Consider the following 15,649-nt stretch of genomic DNA (forward strand, 5'->3'; position numbering starts at 1 on the left):
CGTAAGCTTGCAAAGCTGTTCCCAGCTGCTCAGTCCTGCCTCTCTTTCATACACTGAGCTGGGTTGGCAAAAGTGTTTGTGAAACTGTGCGGCCAGTCTAGACAAGGGGAATTATCCATATGAAAGACAACCAGGAAAGAGCAAAAGGTAGTTTTCAGCTAGCTTATTTTCCTGATTTCCTTCACAATGAAGCAACACAGATACTTGAGGTGGCACAGAGGTTTGCACAAGCAGGATGGAAAGCAGGGGTGAGGACAGGCAGGTGCTGTGCCAAAAAAAGTACCTGGTAGTACTGTTGGATTGCAACACATTGTGTATTTTGCACCCAGGATTAATTAATAGTGTAAGTACCGTGAATGATATGAAACCCTCTGGCCTTTTTTGGTCTTTATCTGTAACATCTCTGTAATATTTCTAAAAGACATACTTCTTGTTTCTTTTAGAATCTCTAGAAGAAGTGAGGCTTTGATCTTCACTGATAAGCAGTAGACTATGTCTGTTCCAAATATCAAAGTGTTTGAAGCAGGTATAGAGAGAAATCAGCACCAGTAGCAATGCTAAATACAACAGATTATATGAAAGAATGCTAACAACCTTTGTGAGAGATATTTCTTTTACCAGTAGAAACTGGAGTGAAAACAGCTACTAATAATCTGTTCAACATGTAGTAAGGGGAGAAACTGAGATTCATGAAATACACCAGTGATAAATTGATTTACCAATTACAGCCTTGACCTAATAATGAATGAAGGGACAAATACATGAAAAAAGTCTGCATCAGATGTTATTGGCAGTTTGTTGTATTAAACATCACAAAACTTGATCTGTCAGCCCCTAGCTAAATGGCAAGCTGGAGCACTGAACCGGCGGTTACTCCCACAGCACATGAGAGCTCATCTTCTGGCAAACTTCTGTTTGACAGACCTCAAACTTCCCTTGCAAATGCTATTTTCAGCATGCCCTGGTGGCCTGCAAGCTTGATTGACTTTGGTGGCTCTGAAATCTAATGCATATTCTTTGCCATCACCCCCTATATTTTAAAGCTATATAGAATTTGAACATTTTACGCCGTAGCTGACTTGGTGAGTGAGGTCTGAACCAGTTGCACATGTTTATTGATTAAAATCTAGTCCTTCAAGGCTTTGGAAGAGCTGATTTCATTCACGTTTGAAGCTTTTGCAGGATTTATGTTTGCTTCGTGATGGAGAGGTGTTCAGTGTGTTAGGAATGATAACGACTCTGCCATTTTTCAGCTTTGATCCAAAAAATACTTGTTTTGCCTTGATGAGCCAGATTATTTGCCTCTTTGTCCTAAACCTTTAACTTAACATTACCACTGACTGCAGCTCTCTTCTCTGGCACGTATGTTAAGGAATGTTTCAGGGACTTGTTGTGGTGCGATGGTGTCATGTTGGGAAAGCTCTGTGCCTCCTCAACTGGAAGATGATTTTCGAGTATTGCTGCTGGTTGATAGAGTTCGGAGCAGCACATGCTCATCAAATTGAATTTATCACAGGATAAATCTTTGCGGATCAATGTTTAAGCCCATTAGTTTGAAGCTATACCAAAGTTGTATCCTGTGGAGTTTGAATGTCTAAAACGCAGTGGATCAAAATTGAAATCCAGGAAAAGGCTGTCAGAGTTGAGCAACAGATAAATTGCTAATGCATGCAATAAATATATGAAAAAATAAGAGATTAAGAGATGCAGATGTTGTTCATTCACCCAAAAGTGATACCGTCACAATTTTAGGTGCTATAAGAAGAGCTTTGGGTAATACGTATACTCTAGATGCCTATGTTGCTGTTGTGTGTGCAGTGTCACCACTTTGGCACTGCTAACAGTGTGTAACTATTGCTGAATTGCTCCATAAAGCATAAAAAGATTACAAACAACTGAGCATTAAATCATACCTATGGGAACCGTAATATAACATGACAGCTTTCAATAATGGAAGGTGTTTGGATATTTCGTAATTATGAGAGAAGGCTAAAAATATGCTCACAAAGGCACACTGAAGAACTTAATAGGAATAGTGTTGAGACAGTAATGTCTCAAAGTTATATATACATCGCTGAAATTGTGAAAACATCACTGAAAATTTTAGAGGCAGGTGATAACAGTTCCAACAAAATATCTCTCTAACCATTTTCTCATTACATTGACACGACTGGGGAAAATAATGCTCCTAAGGAGCAGTTATAGAATGTAACATCAATGGGTAGACTAAAGTCCCATTAATATGAGTGGATCATGACTCCTGTGAGAACCATTACAGCAGCAAGCATTTTGCTAATGAATCTGTGTTTGGAGTGATAGATGCTGCCTGCCATAAACTTGTAGAATGGCTGTAGTCTTTTATCCCATTGTTTTATGTGTTAACAGAAACATCCATTTCTTGGACCTTATTAGATCGCAGCAGAGACAGTCAGTTTGGCAGCCAGTGATTTTCTGCATCCCTCCACTAGATCCAGTCACTTGGTCCTCTGCTTAAGAGGAGAGGCATTTCTGGGTGTAGCATGTTAGAAACTGGATGTTGAAGAAAGCGAACCAAAACCAGTATCTTAATTTCAAGTTTCATTAGTCTGATGGAAGGAAAGAAAAATATCTAATGGCTGCCAAATAGAAAAGGAAAACAAAAACTTGGCAGTGAAAATAATATTATGCTGTTGCCAAGAAAGAATGGCAATTGGTATAAAAATATAATTAAAATCTATGAAACCTGTAATTGAGCAGTCCGTTTTTCCAGTATATGTGTGGCTTGGTAATTGTCTATTCAGTACAGTATATATTGTTTTTCCTACAGCAATAAGCTCTAGTACATAGATTTCCTTTCTCTCATCCATATATATAGTGTTTGGTATGTTTAGAACCAAATGGTGGCCTCTGTTATTCCAGTACATTAGACTCTATGGCAGTAAGTTACACTCCCAAACCTGGGGGAGGAATGGGTCTGTGTTGTATATGCCCAGAGCCATCCAGCACGGTGAGGCTGACACTGAAATAATGACAGTGAGGTGCAGCATGCAAACAGAGGAAGGCGGGGGGGGTTCGTGGAGGACATGAGATGCAGCTCTCCTGGGGCATCATTCACAGCCTGCCCTGCTGACAAACAAAAGTGGGAGAAGGAGTGGGTGCTGGCAGATGGCTGAAGGACCCCTTTTTATTCGCTGTGGCTCTCAAGCACATCCCTGTGCCAAGCGCGTGGCCGAGCAGACACAGACCGGGCTGATGGGGCAGGTTGCTGTGCCCACCGGGGTGCGGTGCTCGGGGAGAAGCGGTGTCAGCCCCCCACAGCAGCTGCCTGCATCCAACACCTGCGTGCTGAGCTGAGCGCCGGCCACTCAGGTTACCTCGTGGGACAGCAGAGGAGTGGAAGTAGGCGAGGGTGCGGGGTGGTGTCAATCAGCAGGTGTGTGTGAATGTGGCAGAAGGGCTGTTCACAGGCACCAGGCTGGGAAAGCCCCAGGCGACTTGTCCCTGTGTGGCAGTGCAGCTGCTGGTCTGCAAAGGCAGCACCTGGGCGAGAAAGGAGCACCAGCACCGGGGCTCCGTCTTGATACAGGCTGCTAAGAGCCTCTTCCATAATGCAAAAGATAATATTGCTGAGTTTACTGCCCGATTAATCTTAACATTTTTAACATTTCACTGGAAGCACTGTGGTCAAAGGCTTTTAGATTGCAGCAATATGCTTAAAATTTTGTGTGAGTTCACACATAATGCTGATGTGTGACCGGAGTGTTCTGAATTATGATAGATCAAGTCCTTGCTTCTGTTCTCTTATTTATCTCTTTATCTGTCATTATCTTAATTGACAGCCTTTCTGCTTTGGAGTATGTATTAATTCACCCAGATCAGTAGAAAACAAAATATTATTACTTTCATCAGCAGTTCAGCAATTCATGCAAAATTAGCTTCTGCAGATACTTCATAAGAACTTGTTTGTTGCTACTGAACATTTGGTTGCAAAGCAAAAAAGGAAAAAAAAAAACAACCCAAACAAAAAAAAAACCCATACACTGCTCAGCCTAATCCCTACATTTTGTAAGGAAGTTTGGGATGGACTTTCCATATTCATATCCATACTTAACATTTTTGTTGAGTGGGAGAAATTATTTTTTCCTGAATCAGGCACAAGAAAGGTTATCCACTGATCAGAAGATAATTCAAAGAACTTTTATGTGACAAGAAAAACGAGGCACAGGTATTTTTGCATAATGGGCTGTTGACACCCCTCTCTGAGTGCAGCCTTCACTCTGCACCACACATCTAGTTTGAGCTTAAGTGTCAGGCAAAGCAAAAAGCATAGAACAAGTCTTCATTTTGAAAAAGTTTTGCTCAAACCCCTGTAAGCCTTGTGGGAAGGTTCAGAGCAACACTTACTGTGATTCACAAAAGCCACGACATTTTATTCCAGGGCTTTGCTTGCATAAAGTTTGGGTCCAAATCTTCCATCCTTTTGGTATTTTTGTTTTGTTAGCAATCTCAAGAGAAAAAAAACAAACTCCATAGGACAAGGGTGTCAAACTAGTTTTCACAAGGGGCCGCATCAGCCTTATGGTTGCCTTCAAAGGGCCGAATGTAGTTTTAGGACTTTATAAATGCGGTAGTAGTTAGGCCATAGGGAGATGATAGTGCTTGGCTTATCTGACCATCTGGGGAGTGACTCCTTATGGCACAAGGGTGGGATGGGTAGCGTGGGAAGGCGCTGGTAGAGCATGGCTGGACTTCACCATGCCAGGTGTTTTTCTTTTGCAGACAACACTTATGTTTCCAGTTCTGATAACGACGAAGATGTGTTAGTTACAACAGAGCCAATTCCAGTAATTTTCCACCAAATCTCTACAGGTAACCTTATGTCCTGATTATTTTATCGAGTTCGTATTTTGTGAGGAAAGACAAGATGTTGCCTGCACTTAAAGGGAGATATGTAAATGTGTGCAGTTATACAGTGTGCTATTTTCTCACAGTCTTGCTGTGGTAAATTGTCCCACATTTCAGAATAAAAGAAATTAAAATATTTCTTTTGGGGATCAACATGATTGTCTAGGCAGAATGTATTTTATTCTTTTAATGTCTTGCAGTCACTGCTAACACAGTTCTCCTTGAATACAGTTAGAGGTCCTTAATACTTTCCAATTAAAAGTTTTCATGCTCACTTGCTTAAAACTTCACTAAATCTTCACCGTTGGGCATGAAACGGTCTATAACTACCATTGCCTCTGGTGAATTATTTCAGGAAATTTCAAACAAAAGGGTTCAGCTGCTTCACTAAATTAGGCTACAGAAAAAAAATAATTTTTTGTCCCAGTGATTTTGGGAACCTCTCGTTTGGAATTATTTCCATACTTTTGAAAAGTATCCAATACATGAAAAGGTATCCTTTTCAGACACATAGGCACATTTATACAATATATATAATCATGATTTGTGCATACCCTATGGAGACGTTTAGATTTTAGCAGCCATGTTCCCTGATGATTTGAGGCTGCAGGAGAAACGGCATAGAGCAGTCTTAATTCTGGCAGTTCTTCAGATAGGAACACTTGACTTCGCAGTCTTTTTCTTATTATGACAATGCTTTAGGGCTTTTTTTGCGTAACACAAAATTACTGTGAATTCCACTGGAAAACCAATATGATCTTCAGTCCCTAATCTCTTTTATACCGATGTAAATAAAGAATAATTTTACTGAAGTCCGTGCAATGGCACCCAAACAAAAACTAGCCATTATAGTCAGAAGTTTAAGATAAATTTTACTTGTGAATATTTCTGTAAGTTAAAAAGAAATAAAGCCTGTTATTTAAAATAGAATAAAAACTTAAGTTTTGTCTAGAAGATTAACTGATTTAATTTTGCTGAGGGGTTTTGATTTTTCATTCTTTTACAAAGTATGCAAAATTGACAATGACACTAAATTGTAAATCACAGATTGGGAAAAACAAATCTAGATGAACCAGCTGAGATTCATTTACAGTTAAAAATATAAGTCTCCTGAGATGTAGGGTCTTCTTAATTTTAGGCTATTGTATTGTAAACTCTTTGATGCTTTATGTATCTGGAACTTTTTGTTCGTTGTTTGCTCTTCTACTGCAACCAAGTATTTCAAGTCTGCATATGCAAAATTATTTCACGTTTTTCACAGTTGTTCTCTAACTTCCTTTTTCTTTTAAGAATTAAGAAAAACTAGTGATGTCAACTATTGCTTATCCATAAAATCAAAATTACAGAGGGAGAATGGAGAGGTATGTATTTCTTGTACACATATTTTAACAGAAGTTATTTTAAGAAACAACATAAACTAGTAAAATGTGAATCTTTACCATTGGTTTCCTATGAAATGTGTGCTTACGAAAACTGTATACATGTACATGTTTTGGAAGATTAATGTAGTTCTCCAGGCTTCATACATCGATTAGCTGGTGAGTCACTTAGTTGGAATAAGGATGCTCCCATCCTAGGAAACATGGTTTTGATGTTTATTTCATATTTTGTTCAACAGTGCTATAGACCCTGTCAGCCCAGAAAATAAAGCTCTCCTGGAGAAGCAGATCATGATGACATTACCTTACCTTTTAACCTACTCTTGCACACAGGACCACATCCCATGTATTAGCTCTCTGCTTCTTGAAGTCCTACAGCAGACCCACTGAAGACTCTAGACCTCTGCATGACTCTGTTCACCATAAGTTGTGTGTGGAGTAGGAAGGCCTTCCAGTCAGGGCTGTATTTGTGCTGTACCTCTGGCATGGGTCCTTGACCAGTGTGGCTGAGACATGAACCCAAGAAAGAACTGGCACTGACATGAATTCTACAGGGCTTGACAGTGTTATGGGCTCAAAGAAAGTACCACATAAGCTCCTACCCCAAGCAAGGAATTGAGCACCGTATATAGAATTAAGGTGCTTGACTGAAAGATTTCCTTTGGTAAGGGTGGTTGCTGAGTTTCTTGACAGCTGCTTTTTAGGCTTCAATCTGTGTCTGGTCCTGGCAAGGGGAGATAGACATGCCCAGTTATGGTAATGGGTATGGTTGATTTTTTTTGTAGATGAAACCTGATTGGATATAAAAAGCTGCATTGGAAATACTTTGCTTCTATTGCCTTAACATTGTATTCAGTGCTCAGTAAACATTAGAAATTCAAGTGCAGTAAGAATTTACCCATTTGATTAAAAGCCTGAGATATAGTTAGCTTTTATGGGATGGAGTTTGAGCTTTTATTTTGTTTTTAGTTAAAAGAGGTACTTAAATATTAAAATATTGGAAAAAAAACCCATTTAAAAAATCTCTCTAGCACTGGCCATTTCTGTTAACTAGACAGTTTAATGTTTTGGTTAGAATAGGAGGGGTTTGTCACTATTCTGATATGATAGTTTTATTTCTCTTCGTGTTTATTTTTTTTTCCAGTTGAGTTCTGTTTTAACATAGACTTCCCCTTGGGCTGATGTCATTATAAAACAAAAAAGACTAAAGTAACTTTTTTCAGTAAAGTAGAGGCAGAAATTGTTTTTATGCCTTCTTAGGAAATTGCTTTGAAATGAGCTGAATTACAATATTTGTTGTATGTGTACATACGGTGAATAGAGCAGGATTTTAGAAGCAGAGGTGGGGAAGAAGGATTAGAATGTCTGACCATAGACATTGGTGCTAAGGGTATATTTGACATTTATGACATTTAGAGGTAACTTCTATTTTTTATTTATACATTTGATTCCTATTCCATTATGGCAGTTCTGTGGAGGACATAAATACAAAATAAGCAATAAATACATAATGTCCAGGTTGAAGTGAAGAATTAAGATGTTATCAGGTGTTCTTTATGGGATCCTTGCCGACATAAGGCCTAGAAATAACACAGGGATTGTGGGAAACAAGAATTAATATCTTCAAGCAATTACATAATTGTAAGTAAAGGTTCCATTGGTGGGAAGCAGAACATAACACTTCAGCTCATGGCGAGGTGCAGTCTGTACCAGGATCAGTTCTATTTACTTGAGTGCAATTATTCACAGAGCAGCCTATTTTGAGCAGGTTTTACTTTGGGTAAGCATATTACTTTCTAATTCTTAATTTTCAAATTCTCAGAACAGAGCTGGTCAGAAAATGAAGTTTGAACTTTTATAGGAACAGGCTGGTACTTCTGATAAAAATAATAATTAAGCAGCCATGTGTCAGTTTTTCATAGAAAGAAACTTAAGAGATCCCATGCTCAAACTTGAATTATTTCCTTAAACTATTAGAATTGATTTACCACAGTAAAGTAAATTGAATTTTTATGAGGTCACTGAAACACCACAGTAGTTAAATCCAGAACATGTTTTGGTGGGTAAATTGTGCTTCATTTAACAGAAGCAGAGTGAAGTATCCCTGCATAGTCTACTAAATTCTCCAGTTCCTTAAATTACCACGCTCTATCTGAAGCCAGACAAGGTATTATTTCAACAATGTATATTCATGGTGTTTCTATGTACTAAGTTAGTGGGTGCATGGTTTGTCTGATGCTTTACTATTCTTAAAACAAGCCCTTAGTACTCTTTCAGAAAAATGGTACGAAAAGATCTCTTAATAAAGCATGCTGTGGGCTTATTAGTAAAAACATAATTCCTATAGTTATGACTAGAACTGTAAATGCAAGATAAGCATATCGCTTGTATCATTGTTAACTTTCCTTTCCCATTAAGGAGTCACGGTATAACAGCACAGTTGAAGACGACTCTGAAGGAGATAATGATTCTGAGGAGTTTTATTATGGAGGACAGGTAATGCACAAGTTTCTATAAATTATTATTTGAAAGCTTCTGTGATCCCTTCTATTATAAATTTATTATCATAATTACTTTCTTATGTTTATTCGACATAGAATAGAATGCCATGTGTATACATGCATCACATTTTATAGCAGAAGTATTGAGTAAGTTATACTGTGTAATTATACCTAATTTAAAATAATAAGAGTTTGTTTACATTTGCAAGGATGTAGGAGTATGAAAAGTAAGTGCTCTTCAGGATGTTTGAAAATAAAGACCAGTCGATTACTTCCAGGAAATAGATATTCACTCTTTAAAGGATATCCCGTTATTGATACAAATGGGAAGTCAGGCTGGATCCAAATCTGTTTCCTTCTGGAAGATTTCCATTTTGTATAGTCAAAAGCATTACAATTTAATGGTAAAAATCGTTATTACAGAACAATTTTGATGTAGGCAATAGTCCATTCTTTTTCAGAGTTCTGCAGTTTAGTTCACCTTGAAAAATGCTGCATATTTTTAGATTAATGTACTTCTCTGTATCTTCTTGATCCCTCATCAGAATTAGTCATTAATACATTCTCTATGTATTGGGAAATAAAATCTCTTGATCTCTTTTCCTTTTGCAATGTCAATAGAGTGCTTCATGCTGTAAGACTCTCTCATTCGGGTTTTTCTTATCCATTTAGTCTAACTATTGCCCCAAAGGAATCAATCCTTACTCAGCTGTTTATTTTGGGGAAAATGTTAATGATTTACATTCGCTGTTTATGAAAGTTGTCGGTCGGTCAGCCTGGGGGCTGAAACCATCGTGCCCTGGGTGCGCAGAGCTGAGGCTGCTGGCAGTGCCAGCTCGCTGGGTCGGTGCAGAGTGAGCAATGCTGAGGAGTGGGACATCACCAAGCTTCACCTCTTGTGGAGCCAACAGCCTGGTGGGGTTTGAGCACAAAATACGTGTTGAGGTGCTTTACTCTGACATTTTCAATGTCAGAAAAAAATGACTATGGGTATTCACTCATGTTCACTTTAGAAATGACTGCAGGAATTGCTTCCGTTCCCCTGCTGATGCCTGCAGCCCCATGGAGCGCTGGGGAGGACCATGTACACATACTTCAGAGCAAAGAGCAGTGTCTGATTTTTGTCTGCCTGAGAGGAAAAGTCTTCCAATTTAGCCCTGTAGTGATGAGCTGTGTGTACCAGCTCCATTTTTCAAATCTGCAGAAAGGGCAGTAACCTCAAGGTGAAGGAAAAGGCAGCAAACGGCTGGCAGTGCTTACTTCTTGATCCAGCTCTAATACGTTTGGTAAAGGATGCCTGCCAGTGCTCAAATGAATGAATAAATATTAACACTGCACATGAGATATGAACACAGAGAGCAGTAAATCATTTTGCAAGGTGTGAAAGAGCTGTGTAATAGGCAATACTGGATAGAATTTAGTTGCTTTATATTTGAAGTGGAAAGTACATTATATTGCATTGTAATTTTTTAAAGGAAGTACATTTAATTGAAGGAATTATAACCCCAAAAAAATCAGCAATAAAAATAAAATATTAATGTGTTGAGTGTAGAATACTCAAAAAGCAAAAGAAGGAGAACAAACAAATAAAGGAAAAGACATCCCAAAGGTATATTTAACAAGAGAGAAAAAAGGAAATTTTAAATCTAAAATTTCATGGTCAAAAAGGCAAAATCCTAAAGAAGACCTGTAGAATTAAAGAAATTATCGAGGACTCAGAAAATAAATAGGAAATCAGGTTTTCTCAAGAGATAAAAAGAACAGTTATTTTTCAAATAAAGTGGTTGTAAGAGTTACTAAGTAAGCACCAGGTCTATTGGGAAGACAAAATAGTTGTCTATACATGAGGAACAAGCAAGGCAACTTGCTTCATTTGAGACAAGCATGTGCTGTACCCACACAGAAAGGGGCCAAAAATACTGACTTCAGCAACGAGGGGTAATAGATGCCAGTGTAATTGTGTGCAATCCAGTTGTGAAAGATGGAGGTAAGGGATAATTCTTAACATTTCTAAGTGGTTACAGCTGGCAAGACAAGAGAGCAACTGATGATGAAACAAGGACCATGGATGATAGGAAACAGCATGCGATGGGCTGTGAAAACAAGACCTTTTGGTCATAAATTAAATGTTTGTATCTACTTCCTAAGCACCTGCTTGTAATCCTCCCTAAGGACTTAGTGGATAAATACATTAAAGTAGCTAAGTGATTCAATACCCTAAGTCCTATTGCTTTTCAATGGGATTTACATTTGTAAATCACTTAATCTCCTTTAAAAATGCAACCTTTTGTCATTATGTGGGACAAAATAATCTGAATCGGGTCTCGGGTTAAAAACTGAGAGTTTCTAAACACAGATCCTTCGACACAGCAAAGTTATCAGATTTTTAGCTTTTATATTCACTTTCTCTGAGACTCTTTGTTAATTCTTTCATTGAATCTCTATCTTCTACGTTTTCAAATGAGAACAAGAGACTGAAACAGTAACATTACTGCCTTTGGCATTCTCCCTCTCTCTTGTGCTTCAGATACAGGACATACTTGCAAATGCAGACATACAAAACTCTGACAGTCTCTTCTGTGTTCATCAGCATGTCTGTGGCACTAATTCAGGGATGGAAAATACCACACTGATCTTACAATTTGACAGAAAACTGCTTTGTTTCATTTTTGAGTTCATAACCTCTTACCATCCAAAAGTAGACTAGAGAAAGCATTATGTTGAGCAGTACAGTGTTCTGCACAGTGTTTATTTTTTGGATTTTACTATTATTGATACGTAAAACTGATTAAAAAAATGTGGTTTAGGACCAGCAAAGGTGGTGAGTGCTCCACAGCTATGATTTGTGAAATGATTGCTGGACTCTCTTTGGAAGCAGGCCAGCAATTATTTTATGTGTCTTTAAAGAATTCGTCTTTGAGGAATGAGCATGTAAAAAGGTTTGGTTTGCTCCTACCTCAAGTGAAAAATAAAATACAATAGCGGTTTTCTTCCCATGCTCTTCTACTTAGAAAATTGTTCTGACATGCCTTTCTAAACAAGGGAGGGATACTTGCCATATACCCTTCTGGTCATCAATATGGTACCATCAGAGGTGGTATCTCTGATAAACACAGGTCCATTCTATACTGATGAATTCTGTGTCTTTGATGAATTCCAGCTCTAAGCAAATTATTCTTTGCTGATTTTCCCATGTAAAAAGTGATCAGCTGATTATTATTTTAATTCTATTGAAGTTTATTTCATTAGGTTGCAGAGTGCCTCTCTAGATATCTGAGCTGAAAGTGTCACAGCATTGGTCTGCAAATTTGGATGTACAAATGGAAGAAACAGTACTGCAGTTAGATATCATTCTGCAAAAGCAGGAATTCTCTGCAGGAATTCCTGTATAAGGATGTGTATACACGTCTAAAAGGATAAAGTACACTCTTGTGTTTTGCTCTCTGAATTTGTCAAAGCTGCAAGCCAAATCCTACACTCATTTCTGAATCTGTCCAACTTGAGGGAGTTAATTGACTTTTGTGGACTAATTGTTGTAAACAGGTAGAATTAGGCTCACACAATTGAGGGCATATTGCTTAACAAGAAAGTAGTAGTAAACTTTGAATAAATTGTTACAAGCCTAAAGATGTATTTTGGTCCTTGTAGAAGATAGGAGGATATTAAATATTTTGACTTTTCTACAGTCCAACCAAACCTTTATAGGGTAAGCACTGTATAGTTATTGCTATTTTTCATGTAGACTTTGAAAAAAATAGACATGATGTCTAAATACATGTTTCTTTACACCTTCTTTGGTAAAATACTTAAAATTGAAAGTTTTCGTCATTTTTTTTGTTTGATATCATTGCACCGGTGGATAGAATACTCAAATCCAGCAGACGGATAGGCTGAAAATGTGATTTAGTTTAGCTGGGACACTTCTTACGTAGACTAGTTTCATGCTTCTCTTGTTCAGCCCAACCCACTCTATGTGTCTAATATATCATATATGAGAGTGTGAAAACAACCAAGAGGGAGAAAACCTTTATCCTGTAGTGGCTGGACTGGAATGATGTGACTGGGGAGATCTAGTTCTTCTACCTAACAGTTTTAAAATGCACAAGTGTCCCAGAACAAACCCTAGGACAAGACAGACAGAGGGGTGAGTCCTTTGCAGCTTCTCTTGCCACAAACAGGAGTGGGATCCTCAAAAAATTTTCATGCAGAGTTGCCTGCTTTGCAAATCACATTATGTAGAAGAGCTAGATCAACTCAGTGCTTCAGCTTATCAGTACAGTATCCTTTCTGAACATAGCATTAATGAATCTTTATGCAGCGCATTTTGCAGGGGGAACTTTCAAGAACCTAAATCAGATGCCAGTAAGGAAATAAACAAAAACCTTAGTATTTTTTTTTTCCCCATAGGTTAGCTATGATGGAGAACTTCACAAGCACCCACAGCTTGAAGCTGATTTGACAGCAGTGAGAGAGATCTACGGACCTAGTGCAGTATCTCTCAGGTATGTCATTGACCTGTATGTATTGTGGAACCTTTACAGTTATGGAGATTTAGTTCCATGTGGGCCTTCCCTCGCTGCCAAAGCTCAAATCTCCTCTGATGATTTCTGCATGTTGTGTGGCAAATGGAAGGAGCACAGCTGGCTAGCAACAATGCTGGGTTTGGTTTTTCTGTTTTTTTGGCTGACTACAGATACAACTGGCCGTGCTGGGAATAAGCCCTGGAAGCCTGTTCTAAAACATAATCTTTTGCAGCTTTTTCAGTATTTGATCAGGCTATTGTATTTTCTTGAAAATTACTATTCAGCATTACTCTAAACCCTTGTTAAACTCCTTTCCTGTCATATTCTGTCTTTTGCCTTGGAGGTGAACAAGAGGAATGATAAAAGATTTAGTAAATGTTTTCCCTAGGGAAAGATTGAAGGAATTGGTTTTGTCTAGTCTGGAAGAAACAGAAGGAGAGGACATAATAACAGTTCTCCTTCTTCAAAAAATCTGTTCGTAGTTAGAAAGAGTGATCAAATGTTCTCTGTTGTCATCATGAGTGAGACAATAAGAAACCAGCTGTGTTAGCAACAAATAAGAATTTGATTAAAAGTGCCCTGCACAGAAAAGTGGTGGAACCTCAGTCAGAGGTGGATTGCAAAGAGTAATTACCCAAAAATTCTTTTGGGCATATATGAGTGTGCTTGGTTCTGATGCAGAGCAGAACTGTAGGATATTTTTAGTATGCTTTTTAATGTTATTCAGGTCGTTTATAACTTCATTTTCCATCTATGCAGTCTCAATAATTTCATAAAAATAACAGGTAGGCAAGATGTAACAGACCTGTCAGGTGTATTACAAAGAAAATATCAAAGCTGTCATACAAACCAGGTAATAAAATAGAAGAGAATAACCGCAGGCACACATATCTTGCAAGTAACAATTCCCATTAACCTCCAGACAATGAGCTCTGTTATTTTAGTCTGAGAGAGCACGTCTACAACTGTGGTGTACTGTACCTTTTCAAATTAAGTGGAAATTTCATTACATTTTGAGGACCCGGTGAACTGAAATCCAAATAGTTGTATATGGGTTTAGGAAATGAGTGAGATAAATGTTTTGTTGCCAAACTAATAAATATGAAATTGGGAATACCTGGATAATAAACTCCCTCAAGCTCCTAAAATTTAAACATTATATGTAACCTTTCAAAAACATTAATGCATCTAATTTATTGAATCAATTGTTTCTTTGGAAGCATTGTGATCTCCTTGAACACACTGCAGTAGCAACTGGCATCTGTGACTGCTTTTGGCACGTGGAAAACTTTAATGCTTCTTCCACTCTGTTGCAGTTGAAAATACTCATAAATTCTTGAAAGCTACAAACACAGCATTAAACATTCAGTTTCATCCTTCTCTTGCAGCTCCACTTCTCTGTGGAGGGAGAAGTCTGTCTGACAGCGATACCCACCAAGATGCATGTTTCCTAGACAGTTGACCCTCTTTTAGTAGTCTCCTGCTGTGACGGAGTCAAGTGGACATATAAAAAGGGAAATTCCTATACCTGCGTGCTTGTCACCACTGCCCTTTGAAATCTGGCCACCTAAAACATGAGAAAGACCTCTAGACCAATTGGTCTGAACTCTTCTGTATTTATTTACATTGCTTATACATGGATGGACAGAGGACATCCAGGAGCTTCCAAGTCAAGACGTGTTCGTTGAGCCATTGTAGACAGCAGATCATAAGCTGCAGGTGCTGGAAGTTTCTTCCTCCCTTTCAGCGTAGGGAAGTATAACTAGAGTTGTGTCTCTAAAATCCATTTTCTATGTCGGTAATGGAGTGAGGCAAAAAGGATTTCAGCGAATATGGAAATTCCACAGTTATAACTTATTTTTATCTTATCCTTTCTTCCACTAGTATTTCTGTGGTTTTTTAGGTCAACTAGGTTTCAGTTTATTTAAAGAATTATGCTTGTTCACAGCCTTTTGTAATTCAGTCATGTGGCATCACCAGCCTGTGTTCATAAGTATTATTTAAGAGTTCATAACATTCTGTTCTTTGGATCTTCTGGGAAAATGACAAAAAAAAATCTGAGGCCACTGATGTGTAGGACAGTGGCTAAACCACTCAATAGGTGGAGAATTTCACTGTTTCAATGCCAAGCCACCAGTGAGCTGTGGGAGGTCAGTGAGTGCCTGTACAGGTCTGGGTCAGCAGTCTCTGGACCAGACATCAGGGTGGCTGGGAAGCCTCTAGGTAACACAGCCCTGGCCACCATTTACCTGCCCTGTGTGTGCCTTGTGTGGAGATACCTCATCTAGAGAGAGATTTTGGATCTGCCCTTACCAGAGAGAACCATTGGGATGCCAAGGTTTGGTGGAAGGGGTTCCCACCA

General features: G+C 38.4%; 1 protein-coding gene across 2 annotated transcripts in view; it reads left to right on the forward strand.

Annotated features, from left to right (window-relative positions):
* PARP8 (poly(ADP-ribose) polymerase family member 8) overlaps positions 1 to 15,649 on the forward strand; it is a 122,407-nt gene that overhangs the window by 56,844 nt on the left and 49,914 nt on the right. For both annotated transcript variants that reach the window (XM_005500872.4, XM_065045182.1), the window contains exons 4-7: positions 4,759 to 4,848; positions 6,175 to 6,245; positions 8,682 to 8,759; positions 13,172 to 13,266. In XM_005500872.4, the coding sequence (XP_005500929.1) occupies positions 4,759 to 4,848; positions 6,175 to 6,245; positions 8,682 to 8,759; positions 13,172 to 13,266 (334 nt within the window). The remainder of the gene's footprint in view (positions 1 to 4,758; positions 4,849 to 6,174; positions 6,246 to 8,681; positions 8,760 to 13,171; positions 13,267 to 15,649) is intronic.

The sequence above is a fragment of the Columba livia genome, chromosome Z (assembly GCF_036013475.1).
Source record: "Columba livia isolate bColLiv1 breed racing homer chromosome Z, bColLiv1.pat.W.v2, whole genome shotgun sequence".
Classification (NCBI taxonomy): Eukaryota; Metazoa; Chordata; class Aves; order Columbiformes; family Columbidae; genus Columba; species Columba livia.